This window comes from Talpa europaea, assembly GCF_964194135.1.
Source record: "Talpa europaea genome assembly, chromosome: 9".
Lineage (NCBI taxonomy): Eukaryota > Metazoa > Chordata > Mammalia > Eulipotyphla > Talpidae > Talpa > Talpa europaea.
This window is the reverse complement of record NC_140076.1, coordinates 41575231-41597022: the sequence shown is the minus strand read 5'-3', so window position 1 is coordinate 41597022 and position 21792 is coordinate 41575231. Positions and strand designations below refer to the sequence as shown.

At 37.1% G+C, this 21792-nt stretch overlaps 1 protein-coding gene across 1 annotated transcript in view; it reads right to left on the bottom strand.

Moving 5' to 3' along the window:
• Positions 1–21792, bottom strand: part of DDAH1 (dimethylarginine dimethylaminohydrolase 1) — a gene marked incomplete at its 3' end in the record, with an annotated part of 123925 nt that overhangs the window by 13256 nt on the left and 88877 nt on the right. The window contains exons 3-4 of the mRNA XM_084241747.1: positions 14976–15049; positions 14043–14162 (exon numbers count right to left, since the gene is read on the bottom strand). Of these exons, the coding sequence (XP_084097873.1) occupies positions 14043–14162; positions 14976–15049 (194 nt within the window). The remainder of the gene's footprint in view (positions 1–14042; positions 14163–14975; positions 15050–21792) is intronic.

The window sequence follows — 21792 nt, the reverse complement described above, 5'->3', positions numbered from 1 at the left end:
TAATGAAGACATATACTGGAACTTTGCTTGTTTGGCAATGACGTGAATGACTTCTTTGCTGAACTACATAACAGCTTTTGAATGCTGCAAGATTTCTTTATTTTCCCCTCATGTAATGGCCACACGTGACATACTTTTTAAAAAAATTTTTAAATTTTTTATCTGTTACATCACTGTGTATTCCCCATAAAATTCCCACTACCAATTCACCCATGAACCTTCATCATAGTCCTTTGTGCTCTTCTCTCCCCTGTTTCGATCCCTTTTCCTCCTTGACCCTTGCAGAATGTCTCTTCTTTATGCTTGCCTACTAGCTTTGTTTTGTTTTATTATTATTATTATTATCATTATTGCTATTTTTCCCCCTGATCCCTTATTTGGTTCCTCTATATTCCTCCAATAAGTGAAACCATTCAATATTTTTCTTTTTCCTTCTGGCTTATTTTACTGAGCAGACACATGACATACTTCTAAGTTTAATCTGCACAATCAAAATTTTCTCCATCACTTTCTTATGTTTTGATAATTAATAAAATGATAAATCAAGTCCTGTTTTATAGAATTTGCAGATTTCTGTGATGTAAACATTCCCACTGTGGCCAATTTCAAGTCACCCTTGAGACATTAGTGAGCAAGGAGTTGGAAAGAGATGCAGAGTGGCCCACATTATGTAATATTACCACCATACCGGCACCACAGATATAAATAATCCTAACAGCACAGTTAATAGTGAAATATAGTAACATAATTAGGAAGTGATGAGTTTTAAATATTTACTTCCTTTGTCTTTAATATAATTTATTTAAGAGTACATTTACATAATTTGATTTTTAATAATGGATGTGTTTAACAACCAGCTGGCAAAATTCCCAGAAATTTAACAATTGGCCCTGGTAGGTGGGTAGGAACTGGCTCCAGCATACCACTGCCCTACACAGGAGACTGCAAGATTTTACAAGACTTGGTTGCTGGATTTCAATGTAAGTTTGCCTTTTATAGAATGTTACCTAGTTTAAGCTGCCCTCCACTTTCTCTGTTAATGCTATGGATGCCTTTAGCTTTAAAATTTGGCTCATATAATTCTTGCTTCCTCATAAACAGACAACATTTGGGGATTAGTCTTCAATGAATTTATGAAATATACAGGTTTAAGGTATCATGAACACTTGGAAGAAAGGATGGCAAATTGAATGTGATAAGTACGAGGTTGAATTAATATTTACATTTTAATTTTTGGATTACAGGTTTACTCCTCCATATGTGCACATGTTCCACTCATCCTAGGACCTTAACTTCATTGAAGTTGTAAAACATACAAGAGATGATGATTGGGTTTCCCTTTTCACTCTGATTGATTGGAAGCTCAAAGACTGTCTCACCACTAAAAAATGAATTGAATATTCATTCTTAAACTATTTCCAATTTAAAGGATTTTTATTTACTAGGTTTGGAGTAGGGCAATACATTAGCATTTCTTTTTGAATGATCCCTCAACGTGACTCTAATATGCAGATAAGATTAAGAATCAATATTCTGGTCCAACCACTATGGAAAGCTGTGTGGAGTTTCTTCAATCTTCTAAAAATGGTGCTTCCATACGATCCAGCAATCCCATTCCTAGGTATTTACCCAAAAGACACAAAAACATTAATTCAAAAGGACACCGGTACCACTATGTTTATTGCACCACTATTTACAATAGGTAAACTATGGAAACAACCCAAATGCCCAAAGATAGATGATTTGATCAAGATGTGGTACATATACACAATGGAATATTATTCAGCAATCAAAAACGATAAACTCACGCCATTTGCAGGAATACGAATGGAGCTGGAAGGGATCATGCTCAGCAAAATAAGCCAGAAAGAAAAAGAAAAATACTGCATGGTCTCACCCATAGCAGGAATTTAGAAAACCTAAATAAGGTATCAGGAAAAAGACTAATTATAAAAAAGTGAAAATCAAAATCAACAGGCAACTATAAACCAGAGACACACTGAGGGGGGGGGGGAAGGAGAAAGGAGTAGGATCAAAACAAGGTTGGGTGGGAATTGTATGGGAATTATAATCAAGATGAAAATGCATACATTGTACAAAAATGAAAAATGATGTAAAAATATATATAAAATAAAAAAGAACCAATATTCTGTGCTTTCTCTATAACTTCTACCAATTTTTTTTTGGAATGGCTTAGTGAAGGAGGGGAAAAGGCAAAAGCTTATATTTTCATGTTATTTTTGGCTTCAGCTTCCACTGAATTAGATCCATTTGGAGGCACAATTATTTCATATGTGCTGTCCTTATTTTAAACCATGTCCACTTAAGCAGGGACCTCAGTCTTTCGGCTTGCTTCAAAAAAACCTATTTGCACAGGATAATAGATTTTTCTCCAGTTTCACAGGTTGAGTATTGCAGTGATATGAACACTTAGAATAGAATATCAGAGCTGCTATTCTTCACAGGTTTGACAACCCTGCTTTATGTTTCAGACCTCTCCAGAATCCATTTTCTTTCCCTTCCCCTATGTCCACATTCCTATTGCTTCTCAGGACATTTTTGCCTTCTCTTTTGTTCTATTGTTTTCTGCTAACTCCAAGCTTTCAGGGGACTTACCTTTCACTCCAAAAGACTTCTTGCATTTTCCTAAGCAAAAGCAATTCTTTCTCAAAAGAAGTTTATGGGTTAGCTCTTCCAAAGTGTGGACAATGTGATTGCTTCTCCTATACCCATTGCCAGCTTTCTTATTTTTTAAAATTATTTCATTTTATATATTTTTACATCATTTTTCATTTTTGTACAATGTATGCATTTTCATCTTGGTTATAGTCCCCGTGAAATTCCCACCACCCATTCACCCTTAAACCATCACCATAGTCCCTTGTACTCTTCCCACCCCTGTTTTGATCCTGCTTGAAGTCACTGTACTCCACTGAGTAAAAGCCAATTTTAGGATAGAGTTCATTTGTGGAAGGTAATGAGAGATCAAAAAAATCTGGTTCTCTGGTGGCATCACTCAGCTAACTAATTAAACTTAACTTGAAAAGTCAGTGTTACTTCAGAACTTTCTAGTTACACGGACCAATACATTTCTTTCATTGTTTTATTGGGCTTGAACTGGGTTTTAGCTAGTGAAGACAAACAGCCTGTATTAATAGGACTAAACCTGGCTGTAAATCTCTAAAGTATCTTCATGAAAGTTTATTTCTCTCTCCTAGAAAGGAGTTTTGAAGTTATACTGTTGTTTGATGACTTAACAGTTATTAGACACCCAGGCTCCTTCTGCTTTGTCCTACCTAGGATATAGCCCTTGTGCTCATGATACAAAATGGCTGTTGGTGCTCCACCCATCACATCCTTTTTTTCAAGCATCATGGTTCAGAAGGGAGAAGGGTACAACTCCCTTTCAAGAAGGCTTCCTGGTTTCATAGCCAGCATTTCTACTTTCATTTCTTTGGGCAATACTTAGTCCCATTATTATAACTCATGCGAAGAAGACTAAGAAAAGTAGATTTTACTTAAAGTGGCAATGTGCCATTTAAAACTCACGGTTTGCTTAATAAAAGGAAGGGTGGAATGGAAATTAGAGAAAACAACTAAGTGATTGTCATCCAATGATTTAAAGTATGTAGTCTTTTCACCCCAAAATACATATTTTGACTTCTGCCTCTTTAGGGAGTGACATACTATTTGAATTCAATTGAATCAAGCCATCCAAGTCATCCTACAAGTCAGATGATCATTTAAAGGCCTCCAGGGAGGCACAGTGACATCACTGGGGCTTTGTGCAATGCTTGGCATTGCATGCTGAATGAATGAATGATCTTTTGGTAGTGCATTTCAGCATTCTGATAACTTAAACTCCTCCTAAAACATCCTACTGCAATTTCCTATGAGACACATTTAGAGCTTAACCTTCACTAAAGAGCTGCCATTGGCACTTATGACATATCCCACTGCACAATCAATATTGGTACCTGAATTTCTGACTTCACTCAGCTTTGGTTGCTCCCTAGGGATAGGGACCCTTCTCAAATTCTGCCTTTTGAAATTGGACCAGAAACACTCCTTACCCAAATAGAGATGTGGATTTCTCTCCTCTTTCTACTGCTTGAGGAATTTTGTACCACATTTGTTTTCAAGCCTCAGGACTTTAGAGTTGGGAAGGAATGTAGATTTTTCTATTCAAATCTGAGGGCTTATGTAACTAATGAGAACTAGAGCAAGAAACACCCACTGCAAATAGATTGTATTTTATTATGTAAATGTTATCAACAGAAAGAAGGCACTAGATAGAAAATTGATAAATATTCTGTATTCTATAAACATTTCCTCTAAAATGGCAGCATTTTGGAGACAATTTAGCTCTTCACAAGCATTTGTATTTTAATAATCTGGTGGAGTTCTGCATGGTTTTCTTCCACATGAAAGCTTTTTCTCTGAAGTTAGCTATTTTATTTGATATGTTATTATTCTGAATGATATTACGTGGCTTTTTTTTTGGTGAAGAACAAGGCAATTTACTTTTGGACCAAATTTTTCCCTCTAGCCCTCAAATGCTAATGTAAGAACTGGATGCCTGGTAAATTCATAGACGGAATCAATGTTTCTTACAGTGTGGTCTCTGGATTGCCTGCATTAGAATCATGTGGGGGTTCCTGGGCTCCATCCCAGTCATGTTGAATCAGAATTTCTTACAGTGAACCCCAGGAATGTAATGTATATTTTAAATGTGATATGCACTCAATGTGATTCTTGGCTTCACTAAATTAGAACCACTAACTTACACTATTCAAATTAAATTAACACGACCTTCACAACTAAAAGGTATTATTATTGTCATTTATATTACACATATTTGTAGCTAATCTTATGAGCTCTTATGACTTTTCAAGGTGTGGATAAAATAGGAATGAATAAATAGAAAATGTACATAATAATGTAACAGATTTAGTATCTTTCACTTTGTTTCTAATCTTTTTTTTTTTTGAGGGGGGGATCCTGTATCATGACTCACCTCTGGATATGTGGTCATAGCTTTGAACTTGGTCCCATTTCAGAAAGAGATAAAGAAGGGGAGCTGCTTTAATCTATCTCCAAAGCTCTTTCACATCTGTAGAGGGAGATTGTGTAATACTGGACCAGGAACCACAGAATTCATTGACCATTCAATGATAAATTAAAAATAGATTTAGAAATATTTTTAAAGATAGCTGACCTAAAATGACATTTTAAAAGATGAAAACAAGGAGAAATATATTAAGTGATTATTAAGACTAGGAAGACTAGTAGAATGGTTTAGCAGGGAGGTGGTGGAAAATTTAATTTTAATATGTTTCTTAATGTCATTATTTCCAAATCCCAGTTTTGTATCAGGTAGTGTATATGTTTTCCCTAGAGACATGGTTAAAAGACATGGTTAAAATGTCACTTCTAATTTAGCATCTATGTTTTTTTTTACCATATACCTTACTAACTTTAAGCCAAGCAATAGGATACTCATCAACACCTAAGCCATTTAATACACGTGATTTCCACAGGGTAACCCAAAACTCAGTATTCCTCTTTCCAGCTCAGTGATACCTTCCTTAATCCCTTAAACATGAAGGGTACTGGTATTGGCAAGACCGAGAGGGTCACATAGGTCATGCCATGATGCACATATTCAGTCCATGAGTGTTCTGATTTCTACCAACTCAATTTAACCAAGAAACAATAGGACACTGCCAGAGATGGAGGGCATGCAAAAGTGAAAGTGATTTTTTGTGTGTCCCTTGGGAGTAAAGATAATTTTTTAAAAAATGGAAAAGGGTAAAGGACAGCGACTCCAAATCCAGATGAGCCACTGATTGCTGCCAATGGAAACTGAAACCGGAGCCAAGCCTGTCGGTGTCTTATGAGCTTAGACATCGGATGTCTACCAGCACTGTGTTCAGCTGGACCTGTCTGAGTATAGCTCAGTTCCCAAAATCTGAATCTAGGTCAGTAAAATCCAGCAACATGCTTGTGCCTACCAATTTTCTATGGTTTACTCCTGTGCAGGAGATGAGGAGAACTGAGTTCACAGTGACAGGGAAGTTTGAATTCTTTTCCAAAAATTCCCATCAAAGACACCCTATCTGTAGTTAGACCTAACGTCACTTTGCTTATCATTGTCCCCCAGGTCTTAGTACAGTGCTTGGTACAGAGCAGGAATTCTCTAAATACCTGTCAAAGAGTCCATCTGTTCCTTTTTCATCCCTTGCTCTTCAAAGTCTACCATGCACAAAGTTCTGTTACTTCCCTAAATGGACCTCACCTTCTGCACTGACCTTTCTATTTTCACAGACACTTTTTTAGTCCAGACCCTCTTCTCCTTTATTTTTTGTCACTGTGCTGGTATCTACTTGGTTTTATTGCTCCTAATTTTTATTCCTGTTCAATTATGACAGTACAATGCCATGCAGATTATTTCTGAAATACCTTTTCTATCTCTGCTAACAAACCTTGGCTCCCAACAATTGGTAGATAAGAAGATTCCAAGGCTTTTGGACCAGCCCCAACTTCTATCTAGGACCTCAACTCTCTCTTTCCCTGTAAACACCTTAATCTAGTCATAGGATAGATACCCCCCTCATCCGCCAATTGTCCTACTTGTAACATCCACTCCTCCTCTGTGCCAGCTTTGGCTTGATGTTCATTCAGGTCCACTCAGACCTGACTGAACCTTACCTCCTGTGATCACTCCTGTCTACTGATCAGTACTCTCACTTCTGCTAGGACCCTGCTTCATGGTTTGGGCATTTACCTTGTATAACACGGTGATAGTATTTATCTTTTACTATTCTGTCCTGCTTTTCCAATTAAGTTGGAGGGACCTTGGGGGGCAGAGACTTATCTATCTCAGTGTTCCATATGCTTGGGACAGAATATTTTTTTGTATTTGCTGCTCTCAGTAAATGGCACTGCTGTATGTTGCTCAAGAAACCCAAACCTCAAGATTAACTGTGACTATTTTTAGTTGCCTTTCCCTCCTCCTGGCCCACAATTGTCTGCTAAAAGTCTTTTTTGCACACAGCCGCAAAAAGAGGTTTGGGGAAGCTTACTTTTATTTTTTTTATCAGATTTTTATATATGAATTAGAAATGATGTCATTTGTTAGATAACTGATATAATAGTTACATATGTAATTGAGGCCTCCTCAAATTAAAATGGAACTAGGTTAGAACCTTCTGTGGTTTTCTATCCTAAAACAGGAATGAAGATGTTCAGGTAAGCACAAGTCTGCCATCATTCACAGTCACTGAAAGGACAATGTCAGTGGTTAAGGGGCTTAAGGAAACACTTTGGGATGATCCATATTGTAGGTGATTTATAAATACATGGTAGCGACTTCTTGCTAAGTGTTCTGCACACCCCATATTTAAGACATGGGCATCATGAAATTTCCAGTGGGAAGGAACAAAACTCTCATTTCCTAGTGAGGCTGACTCAACTTTATTCCTTCAGGGAGGGAATGAGTACAGGACACAGTCATGCAGGAGGCAGAGCCAGAATGACAGCAGTGAATTTGGATTCTAAGTTCTCTGCTTTGTCCTCATGACCCTTGTGGCCTTTAGATATCTATGCTTCTTTAATAGACTCAACATATGATTATTTTAAATAACAACAGCAACAATAATACTAAGAAAAATTAGCCGGCAACCATAAATCAGAAACAGTCTGTGAGGAAGGTAGAGGAAAAGGGATCAAAACAGGGGAGAGAAGAGCACAAAGGACTATGGTGAAGGTTCACGGGTGAACTGGTAGTGGGAATTTTATGGGGAATACACAATGATATAAAAGACATAAATAAAAAAATTTTAAATGTGATTATTTTAAAAAGAAGTTCTTTTCTATCATCAGTAATCGTATAAAGTATAAGTTTTTCTTTTCTTTGGCACAGATCTTTACACATCAAGATCAGGTCCCATTAGATTTTGTTCCATGTGTTGGAGCAAAAGGTATAGAAAATGTCAAGTGCAAATTTCTGGTTTTCAGAAAAAGGTAACAGTAGTGATTTTTGGAGATTTGAATTATTATTTTTTTTTTTTAAAGAATTTAGAAGGCTTTATTTATTTATTTGTACAAGCACTGGGTACAGTCAGAAGCACGGGAGGGCGAGAGAATTCACCAGAGCCAGAGCAGGGAGCAGAACAGGCAGAAGGACCGAAGTACACTGCTGAGGGGAGCAGTGGGCAGCAGGAGAGGTCTGCGCGCCATGCGGGACCCTCCTCTGGTGGCCGGGGAGCAGCCGGGGATCGAACCGGCGCAGCAAAGGCCGCGGGCAGCTTCGCAACCCAGCGCTCAACCGCTGCACCACCGGGGAGGCCCCGATTTGAATTATTTTAATAAAGATTTTTAGCGCACCAAATGTATTGAATTATCATGTCCAAGTTATTATCCCATTAAAAGTATTTTAAGTTTCTATAATTTTGAACTCTAGACTGCAAAAACATAAGGAGTTTCTAGCTTTCTCTGACTTAAATTTGGATAGCTTCTCTAATTTTACTGCTATTGGGAATATGTTCTATTGTAGCTATATTTTCTAGGTGTTGACCTTTTCAGGTGCACATTATCAGGACTCTATGCTAGGTATTTTGGAAGTCGCAGGAATCCAGACTATCTTTCAATTTAGGCTGTGTACCAGTCTCTTGTGGGATTTTAAAAAACGTGAATGCCAGAGCTCAATACCAGACCCAGAACATCAGCATTTCCTGCAATAGGCCCAGGGAAGTATGTTTCAGAAAACTCTTCACTTCTCCTTAGGAACCATAATTCAAGGTCACTTAGAGACATATCTTTCATGCATGAGAGTTTTGGATTGAAAGGTCCCTTAAAAGGTCATTTGCCTAGTCACCCCAACTGTTGTTTGAATTCCTCCTATCATATCCCATAGGGTCTGTTGACTACTTTTTGATGTCCCATTGTATAATGGACAGAATGAACATCACTTTAAATATATTTCCTTCCTTCTTTCCTTCCTTTTTTATTTTTAAATCTCTGACGTTTTCTTGAACATTCAAAAAGAAAAACATACATTATTATTCCCTTTCTCCTAGTTGGCCAATTTTACCTTCTTACTGTCTTGGGACTAGTGCTGAAATTCAGAATGCCTGTTCTGGTCTCACAGCTTAAAATTATTTATTACCCTATCATGCCAAAGCATTTTATTCTGGCCACCCCATATTGCTGGCACATAGCTCTGGGAATATTGTCAGATAAGGCAACTGCTGCCAGGAAAAGGAACATAAACAGTTGTTAAAAACTCACAGACTATTTGGTTTTGTGCTTCAATTTCTTAATTCATGCATGATAGATTAAAAAAATCATTGTTTTATGGATCTGGTGACTACAACTGTAACAGACAACCAGATAATTAGATGAAATTAAACCTACAAAGGCACTGTCAGCATGCCCCTCACAGTAGGGACCCAGCAGGGAAAATCTTGTGGCCATACAGTATAATTTCCTGTGACAACACAACTAAAAATGCAAAGTCTTTATTTTTCCATTTAATTCATCCTATTTATACTAGTTAGTTCTATTTTGTCTTTGAGTTTTGCTATTGCTGTTCTAGTTGTCACTAAAGGAAATTCCAGGGCATGTAAAACCATACAAAACCCAAAAACATTAAGGGTTTTTCCATCTTCATTTTTTTGTATGACTATCTATAAAATAACATGGACATTTTTGGACATAAAAATCAATGTTGTAGCTGAGTCAAAATGAGAGGAAATACTGTTTGAGTGACCTCTATAACATAGTCATTTAAAAGAAAAGCAAGTGGAATGCTATGCAATTTAAATTTAGTGCAAAGCAGTCCATAGTCTCATTCAAGGAATTTTACAAATGAAGTTAGTTATTTCAGGAAGTAGATAAGAAACATAAAAGAGATTCCATCAAGATGTATTATGAGCATTTTCATTTAAAATTACAAGTCTACTGGAATTCCATTTAGTATATATTAGTTCATTTACATGACAAAAACAAAAAAATGGGGTGTGTATCTTATAAATCTTTTTCTACCACATCCTTTTAGTATTTCTGTCAAAGGCATTTTAAAATAATAAATTGTTGTGATGCAAAATAATTGCATTATTAATAAGAGAAAGGACATTAAACAAAACAGCAGGTGCCAAAAGGAGAAAATCACTGGTCTCCCCCATGGGAGTTAGTGAGATGAGAATGTTCACCTTTTTTGCCCAGTCAGCAGATGGCACAGTCCCCCAACTCAATACCTAAGCCCTTGGAGCTCACGTCCATCAGCAGCTTCCTCATCTGATTAATTTCAGGAAGGTGTTAGCTAAGTATCACTCTCTACCCATCTCTCCCTTTCCTTCCTTCCTTCCTACCTCCCCTGCAACCCTGCCTTCATCCTTCCTTCCTTTTTTTTTCTTTCACTCACAATTAACTAGAAGAATGAATACAACCTAGAAGATTGAGTTAAAAATCATTACTGTGAGTTCCTCCTGAGAGCAAAAATTACAATCTGTCTTCTTGAGATAGAAAGCATATAATTAATTCAGGTTCCTGGAAAGAGGTCGAACTTGGCATGGATCTAGAAAAAGAATGAGTGAGATGTGGTTCAGATCTACTCTTAACTATGTCTTTTTTTCCTTTCCAACTTTATGAAAGTATAATTGACAATTATAAATTGTATATACTTATGATATACAAGGGTTGGGGGAGGGAGAAAATGAGGAGATATAAAGGGTACAATGTTTTAGTATTTTTTTCTTTATTAAAAAATAGGTCAGTCTGTTTTTTATGAGTCACCCTCATCATCTGTAAGGTAAAGCAGGGGTTTGAGAGTTAGACGGACCTAGCTATTGCAGAATTACTTCTGTAAGTTAATCATAACTCACATCCAACAACTAAGTGTGTGTGTGTGTATGGTTTTTTTCTAGACTTAAAAAAAAATTAGAGTGTAACCTACTAAGCGATTTGCCAGAGCACAACTCCCTCCCTCTTTCTTAAAGTAACCACTAATCTGACTGCTAAAAGTACAGGGTAGTTTTGTCTCTTGTTTAACATTAAAAAAATGAAATAATAGAATACGTATTCTTTTGGAAGTTGGCTGCTTTTACTTGAATTATGTGTGTGAGCAGCACTTCCAGCTGTGCAGCAACTGGAATTCTCATTTTGTTTGAGAAAGCAAACATTCTGCTGGAAGAATCCTAGTAATATAATGCTTGTGATGTATTAATTAATCTTGCATTATTTTCTTTCATGACTGGAAGGGGAGGATGAAGGTGGTGGTTACCCAAGGGCATGAGGGGATGGTGGAACATATAGGAGAAAAACTATAGAAATTGAAGGCTGCTGTCAAGATTAATTTTCCTTAGATAACAGCATTTATAGAACAAGAATTGTTGCTAAATCTCTTTAGGAATTTGTCCAGTCTCCAGTATTTTAGCCACATCAATGGTAAAATGTAGTAATAATATGTCCTCCTTTTTTCCTTCTCTGGATTAAATATACTGTGTGTTCAATGTATATTACATGTACCATGTATTAAATGTGTTCTGGGTTTTTAAGTAGAGATTTGCTAAAGTCTTCCTAGATGCTTTCATTTGAATGTACAATGCACTCTCTATTAAATCTACTACAACCTAGATAGGTATGATTACTATCTCTGTAAGAACCCACTTCATTAACCAAGAATAGACTGCAACCCATTACAAAGTGTTTCAAATGCAATGAGATTACCCAGAAACCCTTGGGCTCTCAGGTTTGCATGAATATGTAAGAAGTAGTTTTCAGATTCTGAAGGAAGCAAATGCACAGCAAGCAGTGACAGATGTGGGAAGTAATCAACCTTTCAATGTTGGTAAGGAAGACACAATTCACCTCTGTTTAAATGCTATGCCCTTCAAATAGATGCCCAAGTGACCAAGGGCTTCTCCATAGACACAGAGCTAGACATCAAGATTTGCAGGGGAAAATCAGACAGCTGGAACCACACTCATATTTTCCCTGAGACAGGTAAGATTCAGGCAAAAAATGGAAAGAGGGAGTTAGCTGGAGAAAGGGGTGAGGAAAACAGGGATCTCAGCTAGAATCAGTTTGTAGCAAAATAATCAGGAAAGCTTCTCCAGTAGAAAAATAATTTGGTGGGGTGACAATTAGGGAGAGGAATGTCAAAGCCCAGGAAACCTGATTCTAGAACCATTAAAACCAATTCACAATGCTTTATTTCATTTCTCAGTATTTTTGCCTGTGAAATGGGGGAGGGGGGAAGCCCTATATGCTTTCACTTATTTCTGACCTGAGAACTCTTACCTTCACTACAAGGTTATACGAACTTTTTGATGCTAGGAATATGGCAAGTGGGCGTTTGTCAACTCCACAGGCCCATGGTTTAGGAAGCACATTTGTTGATGCAAAATACAATATACAAAGAATATCTGTTTTGTCAGTGAGGATTATTTATAGCTTCTGCCACAGAAAGTTTCAAACAGAGGATGAATATCATTAACATTAAGTCAAATGAACGCTGTAGGAAGGAGAACAATAAGATCCTAATAGGATGCCCTCAAAAAAAAAAAAAAAAAAAAAAACTTGGTCTCAGCGGAAAGGAAGGATGGAGAATGACAGAGAGTTGCCAAAATAGGTTTGGGATTTGGCTATCTTTTTCCAGGTCATCAGTAGTTCTCTTTTCTGGTTGCAGAGGTTTCCCCCTCCAATATTTTTTGCAAAAGGAATGATGGTCCAGTATCTCTAAATCAATATATTCCCTTTTGCTTAGAGACCTGTGAGTACCCAGTCTCCTGCTTCTTGGAGATTCTATCATGATACCATCTTTCCCTCAAACAGAAAGCCGACAAATCCTTCCAGATGAATGAGACAAAAGACATTCTCCAAAGGAAACAAATAAAAAGCAACCATAGTACAAATCATGTTTTGAGACAGATTGCTCAGTGGCAATTGTTCAAAGTCCTACAAATACACTCAAAGATTCAGTTTGAGAAAAGCTGGGAAGAAAGACTGGCTAAAGAAGTGGCAGTTAATGTAGGAGGCAAAGTGTACCAAGTTTAGTGCTGAGGTAGAAAAGTAAGGACCTGAGAGGACAAACAGGTAAATTGTATACACAGATTTCCTCTTGGCCTAAGAGAAGTCTTTGACTTTGGTCCTTTAGTTAGTTATGTATGTTGTGCAGGGCTACCTGAAAGGAAGGATTAGCAGTCCCACCAACAGGGGTGAGTCACTTGTTCTATGCTCATCTGCAAAATGTAGATAATACCATCTCCCCTCCTCATGCCTTATTGACTCACTTACTCATTTATTCCCTCACCAGGTATTTACTATGGGCCCATGATGGCCCAAACACAATTGTGAGCAAAACAGAAATGGTCTTTGCTCTAATGGAGCATCCAGCCCATCTCATAGGGTAGTTAGTTACAGGGAAGGAACGTGCCTTTTAGCTGTGAAGCATGATAACAATGGAAGGTCATCTTCCTTATCAGTGATTTCCACTCTTGATATAGCTGTGTGATGTGGGAAGATCATATTTTTTTGATTCTCATCTAAGCAATAAGAGAAATTCATGATCTAAAATTTAAGTATTCCAAATGTAAATAAAGAAGTTAATATTTTCAGGTTCTTCTGAATCATGGATTTCTAAAAGATTATTATAAAATAGTCCAGACATACAGAAGGATACAAATAATATAATAACTCCTTTTGTACCAATTACCTGACTTAGGAGATAAAACTTCATGAAGAGCTTTACTGGTGGCATGTCCTCTTTTTCCTCAAAGCAAACACTGTGATGAGTTGGCTGCTTTTTTTTCTGAACCATGTCCTTGCTAGGAAACCTGGTGTCTAAGTAAGAATGGTTCACCAGTGAAGAGATCTTCCTACACTTTGGTGTTCCTCATTCCTCATGAGTGTGAAGTCACAGCAGCTCAAGTACCAGCCAGTTCTCTCCTGGCAAACCTACTTGCCACCCACCCAGCAGACTATTAGAAAAACCATGCAATAAGCATGCTACATTTGCACGAGTAGAGTTTTATATTTACCTTAAGGGCCTTCTGCGCAGATTCACTGGATCCAATTGCGATTAGGTTAGGCCCAGCCATGCTGCAGAAACTCTTCAAATGCAAAGCATCAATTACCGGGACTGTGGAAACCGCATAGTCCTATGCATATAATAGAAACATGCAGTTTGGCATTGCAGAATAATTCTAACACTAATTAAAACCTATCTGAAACACTTCCATCCCTCTGGAGGTTGTCAGGGGCCCTGAGTATCTGGAAGGGAAATTGGGACCCAAAGTGTTTGGTTTTGCCAGTGAAAAGAAGGCTGCTTCTAAGATGAAAGTATAGCCCCTCCTTCTAGATGTGTGATTGACTGTCAGATTCAGTTGTGTGTTAACAGCTTCACATGCTGTTTGATTTGTGGAGTAGGTATCTGTGGGAGTATATGAATAGCCTGTGTAAACTGTGTCTTGAATCTTCATGGGGATGAGAACTTCTAGGGGATTGTATCCTTACTAAGCAGTCTGATGAGATAATCTATTAATATCAATCAATGGAATAAAGAAGGCTTGAGGTATATATGTGCAGTACTTAGCACAGTTCCCACTAGCTAGTGGACACCTAAACATAGTTAATGACTGACTCGAATCTGAAAAATCCACACTTCATGTTAGAATCAATTGAGTTGCCATTGATTTTGCTGCTAACACCTGTCAGGTGGTTATAAGATTATACACTGAAGAAGATGTGCACAATAACTTTTTTGCTTCTGTGGTAGCCCAATGAAGCCCCATTTATCAAGAAATTTGAGTTTTATAGCTTCTAAAACTTGTAGCAAACATACAAACATTGGGAATTATTTTGCAAAGTTTGTGACATTAAATACCCTTTTTCATGACATTGATTAAGTGGGTCTATGAATATTTTTAAAGTAGCAAATACTCTGCGTTAGACACAAATTATCTTTTACTGACCTTGAAAGTATCAGCCAAGATTTCAGCACCTCGTTGATTTGTCCTTTTGGATAGGCCCACAAAAAATTCTCTGCCTATAAAATATGTTATGGAACATGATGAGTGGATTGCATCAGTGACTGTCACTATTCTTTATCTATAAATAATGACCTTAAAGTATCATACAGTCTTTCCTTCCACAGAAGTTTGTCCCTATAGAGGGTATTTGACCCCTGCTCTCTTTACACAAATCTGATTTCAAACCACTGCCCTTAGAAATAAACCTTTTCAAATACATAAAGGCAGATGATAGAACAGTGGTTACCAAGGACTGGGGGGGCGGGGTGCAACTGGAGAGTTAGTACATAATGAATACAGAGTTTTAGTTTGGGGAGATGAAAAAGTGCTGGATGGTAGTGATGGGTATGCAACAACATGAATATAGTTCATGCCTCTGAACCATACACTTATTAGATTTTGTGTTATGTGTATTTTACTATAATAAGAGAATAAACATTTTATTTAAGAAATAATAGGTTAAACACGTTAATAATTTGAACTTAGAAATTAAGTAATAGCAATGACAAGTTAGTAGTCCCCTCCCCCCCCAAAAAAAGAACAATAGTAGACAGTAATGGTGATGTAAGTTCTGAAAATATCACCTGGGTAAAGCCAGTTTTATGCTGATAGTCTCAGGTCTGAGATTTAATTTTATACCCATTTACTAAAAAATCAAATCATACAAAAATGCCTATCTAAAAAGTACAAACGTTTAGGAGGACGGAATGTTCTATGTGTTCAGCTTTTATGAAATTCTGCAATTTTTCTTCTCAGGAGGCAAGTCACTAAACAAAAATGGTTTCCTAGTTATAGGTAAACAAACCATAACAATAGACAGGGTTAGGCAATACATAAAAAGAGATTCTCACAATCTCTTTATTCCTTGAAAAAGAATTCCACACAGAATGTGGGGAAAAAAACTCAAAGAGAAGTCAGTACATTTTTGTCCTAGAGGATTTTTTAAGGCATAAAATATGTCTTTAAAGTAAAATATAAGCGTAATCATGGAGAAGGAATTGCTTGACTGAATTTACAAATGTTACAACTTGAATTGTCATATCCTTGTAAAAGGAGTAAATGACAGGTTAAATTATGTGATGACAAGTTCCAGTGGCTTATGTTGTTGGCAGGCTCCTGAATCTTAGGTGGCAGATTGACAGTTTTTGTGGCAACAGTTATCCCTTTAAGAAAACTCACTACATGCCATCCCTGGTGGCACAGGGGTTAAAGTCTCAGCACTATCAAGCTATCTCCAACCACTGTGGCACAAGTTCAATCCCTGGCCAGGGAGCTAAACTACACATGATGCAGCAGACCTTCCTGTCTCTCCCACTGCTCCCCTCAGCAGTGTATTTCAGTAGAGCCAACTGTTCTGCTCCCCACTCTGTCTGTGGTGAATTCTCTCACCCCCACACCTCTGACCTATACCCCAGCTCTTGTATGCATAGATGAATAAAAATAAATCTTAAAAAAAAAAAACTCACTACACACAAAACGAAATTTAAGCTAGGAAGCAGTCTTTCACTTGATAAAAATATTACTGTTTATTAAAAAAAGCTGCAATAAAAAAGAGATTTCCTTAATTCTTTTATGATAAGAATAGAATTATAAATTCTGCTTTATAATTTAATTATAAATTATAATTATTTTATAAATTATAATAATAAATTATATATAATTTTTAATAATTTTTTTATATAGAGGCATGTTTTCTTTCTTTCTTTCTTTATTTGTTTGTTTTTGTTTATACATGCACTGGGTACAGTCAGAAGCGCGGGAGGGTGAGAGAATTCACCAGAGCCAGAGCGGAGAGCAGAGCAGGCAGAAGGACCGAAGTACACTGCTGAGGGGAGCAGCGGGCGGCAGGAGAAGTCTGCGCGCCATGTGGAACCCTCCTCCGGTGGCCGGGGAGCAGCCGGGGATCGAACCGGCGCCGCAGAGGCCGCGGGCAGCTTCGCAACCCAGCGCTCAACCGCTGCGCCACCGGGGAGGCCCATATATATAATTTTTATATATGTAATTTTAAAGAAAATATTTTAATTCATTAAGTAATTTTCAACAAATTTATGATGGGGCTTGCATACTATTTTAAAAGACTAAAGTGAAATAGAAAAATACCCAGGAAAGCAAATAGCTTATCTCTTCATAAAGGAAGTTGGATTTCTGTTTCTGGCAGTCAGAACTTGATCCCCTAAATGGCCTTCCTGATGAAAACAATGAGCTAAAAGAGAAATATTAAAAATTTTTTTTTTGGGTTGATCTATTGCTTGTGTCATTTTATTCTATACCAATTTACCATCTTTTTCTTTCCCTTCCTCATCTCTTTCTTTCTTTTCTTTTTAAAGATTTATTTATTTATGCATACAAGAGCTGGGGTACAGGCCAGAGATGCGGGGGGTAAGAGGATTCACCAGAGACAGAGTGGGGAACAGAACAGGTAGACTGACTGAAATACACTGCTGAGGGGAGCCATGGGCAAGACAGGAGAGGTCTGCTGCACCATGTGGGTTGCTCCCTGGCCAGCCAGGGATCAAATTCGTGCTGCAGAGGCTTTGGATTGCTTCATAGTGCGGTGCTTTAAACCCTCGTGCCACCAGGGAGGCCCCCTTATTTCTTTCTTTATAGGAGAAACTAGTTCATTTATCCTACATTCTGGATTTGGCTGATTGCTTCCTTGTGTATCATCTAACATTAAATTGTTCTTTTATCTTGTGAGTATTTTGGTTAACTGAGGGTTAATATAGATGCTTATTTATAATCTCATTCAGTTTTTTTTTTTAAAGATTTATTTATTTATGCACACAAGAGCTGGGGTCCAGGCCAGAGATGCAGGGGGTGAGAGGATTCACCAGAGACAGAGTGGGGAGCAGAACAGGTAGACTGACTGAAATACACTGCTGAGGGGAGCCATGGGCAAGACAGGAGAGGTCTGCTGCACCATGTGGGTTGCTCCCTGGCCAGCCAGGGATCAAATTCGTGCTGCAGAGGCTTTGGATTGCTTCATAGTGCGGTGCTTTAAACCCTCGTGCCACCAGGGAGGCCCCCTTATTTCTTTCTTTATAGGAGAAACTAGTTCATTTATCCTACATTCTGGATTTGGCTGATTGCTTCCTTGTGTATCATCTAACATTAAATTGTTCTTTTATCTTGTGAGTATTTTGGTTAACTGAGGGTTAATATAGATGCTTATTTATAATCTCATTCAGTTTTTTTTTTAAAGATTTATTTATTTATGCACACAAGAGCTGGGGTCCAGGCCAGAGATGCAGGGGGTGAGAGGATTCACCAGAGACAGAGTGGGGAGCAGAACAGGCAGACTGACTGAAGTACACCACTGAGGGGAACAGCGGGCGAGGCAGGAGAGGTCTGATCGCTATGTGGGTTTCTCCCTGGCTGCCCGGGGATCGAACCCATGCTGCAGAGGCTGCAGATTGCTTCATAGTGCAGTGCTTAACCCCTTGTGCCAGCAGGAAGGCCCCCTCATTCAGTTGTTTTTATTCTTGACAGGGCTACCTCAGAGGTGGGACTTTATAGCTACTGAATTATATCACAAGGCACATGACTATCACATTTTCAATGGTACTAGAATATCAGTACATTCAGGTAGCATCAGCCTGAACCCTCCATTATAAATGTCCTTGTCATGATTTCATACAATGGTTTTAATGGTTAAGGTACAGACTCATTATCAGGACTTTATATTTACTTACTGGAAATCTAAGAAAGGAAAACCTTCCTCAACTAAGTATTTATTCTGCTTGAAATAGAATTCCTATGGAAAGATAGGCTAAATGCTTGAGTTTTTCCTTCACATATTGGGGGTCAGAATAATGAGCTGGTGTCCCAGCAACTTACAATAATGACAAGTATTTTTTTCCTTTTTAGTCATTATCCATGAATGAGTCAAAGAACAAATCAAAGGGAAATTAGAAAACATTTAGAAGTAATAATAACAAAAAATTTCTATCAAATACAAAGGATTAAGCTAAAGCAGTAGCTGGAGGGAAAATTATATAGTCTTAGAGATGCACATTAAGAAATTATTCAAAATGAAAGAGTTAAAATTCCCCCTTGAAATGTAAGAAAAAAAGAACAGAATAAAATCAAAGAAATTTGAGGGAAGGAAATAAAGATAGGATCATGAAGAAGAAAGGAAACGTGTAAGAAAAAGATTTCAACAAAGCCAAAAGTTGGTCCTTTGGGAAGATTAATAAAATTGACAGATCTTTGGCAAGAAAAAATGAGAAAGCATGAATAACCATTAGAAATAAAAAGGGGACATAGATATAGTTGCCATGAGTCTTACATGGATATGAATAACTTTATAGTCAACCCAACAATTAGATAAAATAAATTCTTCAAAAAAAGAACCCATCAAAACTGATTAAGAAAAACTACTAGTTATCTAAAAGAAGAGGAATCAGTTTAAAAAATATCTCCACCAATAAAGCACAAGGCTGATAGGGGCTGTTTATAGGTCAGGTCTACCAAAATTCAAAGAATGCACAATTCAAATAGTCATAATTTTAGAGCATAGAGAAGTAGTAAATATTCCCTAATACATTTTATGATGTTAGCATAGATCTTTACAAAAGTCAGATAAGAATAACAAAAAAGAACAAGTATAGGTCCCAGAAATAAAAATCATAATCAAAATATGAGCAAACTAGACACAATATTGTATTATAATAACAATATATCATAATAAAGTATGATTTCATCCCAGCAAGACTGGTCAATCATCAAAAAATCAAGGAAAGTAATTAACCACATCAATAGATTGAAAAAGAAAACCATATAATCATTTTATTAAAGAAAAGAAAAGAGTTTATTACCTGAAATTCTATTTCCAGGAGTTTAGAGAAACTCTTAATACACGCCTTCAGGACACACACACACACACACACACACATACACTAATGTACATAGTTACAATGAGGATAAAGACTGAAAAACACTGAAATATATATCAGCAGTAAATACACTGTCAAATAGTCTTACCATGGAATATCACACAGTAGTGAAAATGGAGAAACATCAGCCTTATGCATCAAGTTAGATCAAAAGCAGAAAAATCAAATGAAAGTTCATATAGTATGATTCTAATAATGTAAAACTATAAGACAAGCAAAACTAAACATTATACAATTTAGGAAAACATATATACTGATGTAAAACATACCGGTGGTAAAATTCACATATGAGTTAAAACTCAAAGAAAGAGAAGGCAATGATACAACAAAATTCAGTAAGGGCAGCTGTTACTTCATGCTGGGGAGGCAGAGATTGGGACTGAGTCTTTTATGATTCTGGCAATATTCTCTTTCTTAATACAGCTGGTGGGCCAGGTATTCATTTTTTATTGATCTTTAAACTGTACATAAACACTTTATACCTTTTTTATATGATCCATATTTTATAAGAATAAATAAAAGTAGAGGTAAGTTGATGTCTATATAAGAGAAACAGGATTGAAACAATTTCTGCCAGTAGCAATTTGCCTGACTGACAGATTTCCCAGTCGAACTGGAATTGGAAAGCTGCTTTCCTTTCATTCGTTTCCTCATCAATTATTAACGAAGCTCTGAATTACAAAAGAAGAGGACACAGAGCACATGGAAAAAGCCAGATTTTGTTTCTTGTTCAATTCTACCTATTCCAAAAATAGAAAGATGATGGATATATAATATTGTGAATCTAATGCCACTGAACAAAACACTTAAAAATGGTTAAAACAGTAAAATTTATTTTATGCATATTTTACCAAAAGAAAAAAAAATTGAGAAGTAGGAAATAGAAGGTAGGACCAGACATTAGGAGTTACCGAGTAAAGATCTTAATATCTCAACACCTCATTTTGAATAAAATAACATTTAACATATTAATTTGAGTATTGAATATTACCCCAAAAAGTGTAAAGATTATGCTAAATTAGTCCCTAGCTAGAAGTTTAGGAAAAAACATTAGGCTTGAGGTGCTGTGGAAAGACCTTTCACCAAAGGAAAATGTTCCCAGTATAAGTTGTGTGATAACACGAGAGGATTTTAGCAGATCCCTTCATCTTAGCTGTTAAGATAACTAAATGACTGTTGATACAACTTGTTTATTTATTTATTTATTTATTTATTTATTTATTTATTTATTTATTTATTTATTTATTTTTCTTTTTATATTCCCCATACAATTGCAACCCCGTTTTGACCCCAATCCTTCCTCCCTGCCTCCCCCCAAAGAGAGTCTCTGGTTCATAGTTGATTGTTGATTTTGATTTTTTTCTTTCTTATAGTTATTCTTTTTACTGGTCCATATTTAGGTTTTCTAGATTGCTGCTATGAGTGAGACCATCTGGTATTTTTCTTTTTCTTTCTGGCTTATTTCACTGAGCATGATCCCTTCCAGCACCATCCATGTTGCTGCAAACTGCATGTGTTTATCTCTTTTGAATGCTGAGTAATATTCCATAATATGGCTTGTTTTACCTATCCATTTATTTATTTATTTATTAAGATTTATTTATTTATCTATTTATCTATCTATTTATTTATTTATTTATACAAGCACTGGGTACAGTCAGAAGTGCGGGAGGGTGAGAGAATTCACCAGAGCCAGAGCGGGGAGCAGAGCAGGCAGAAGGACCGAAGTACACTGCTGAGGGGAGCAGCGGGCGGCAGGAGAGGTCTGCGCGCCATGTGGGACTCTCGCCCGGTGGCCGGGGAGGAGCCGGGGATCGAACTGGCACTGAAGAGGCTGCGGTCAGCTTCGCAACCCAGCGCTCAAC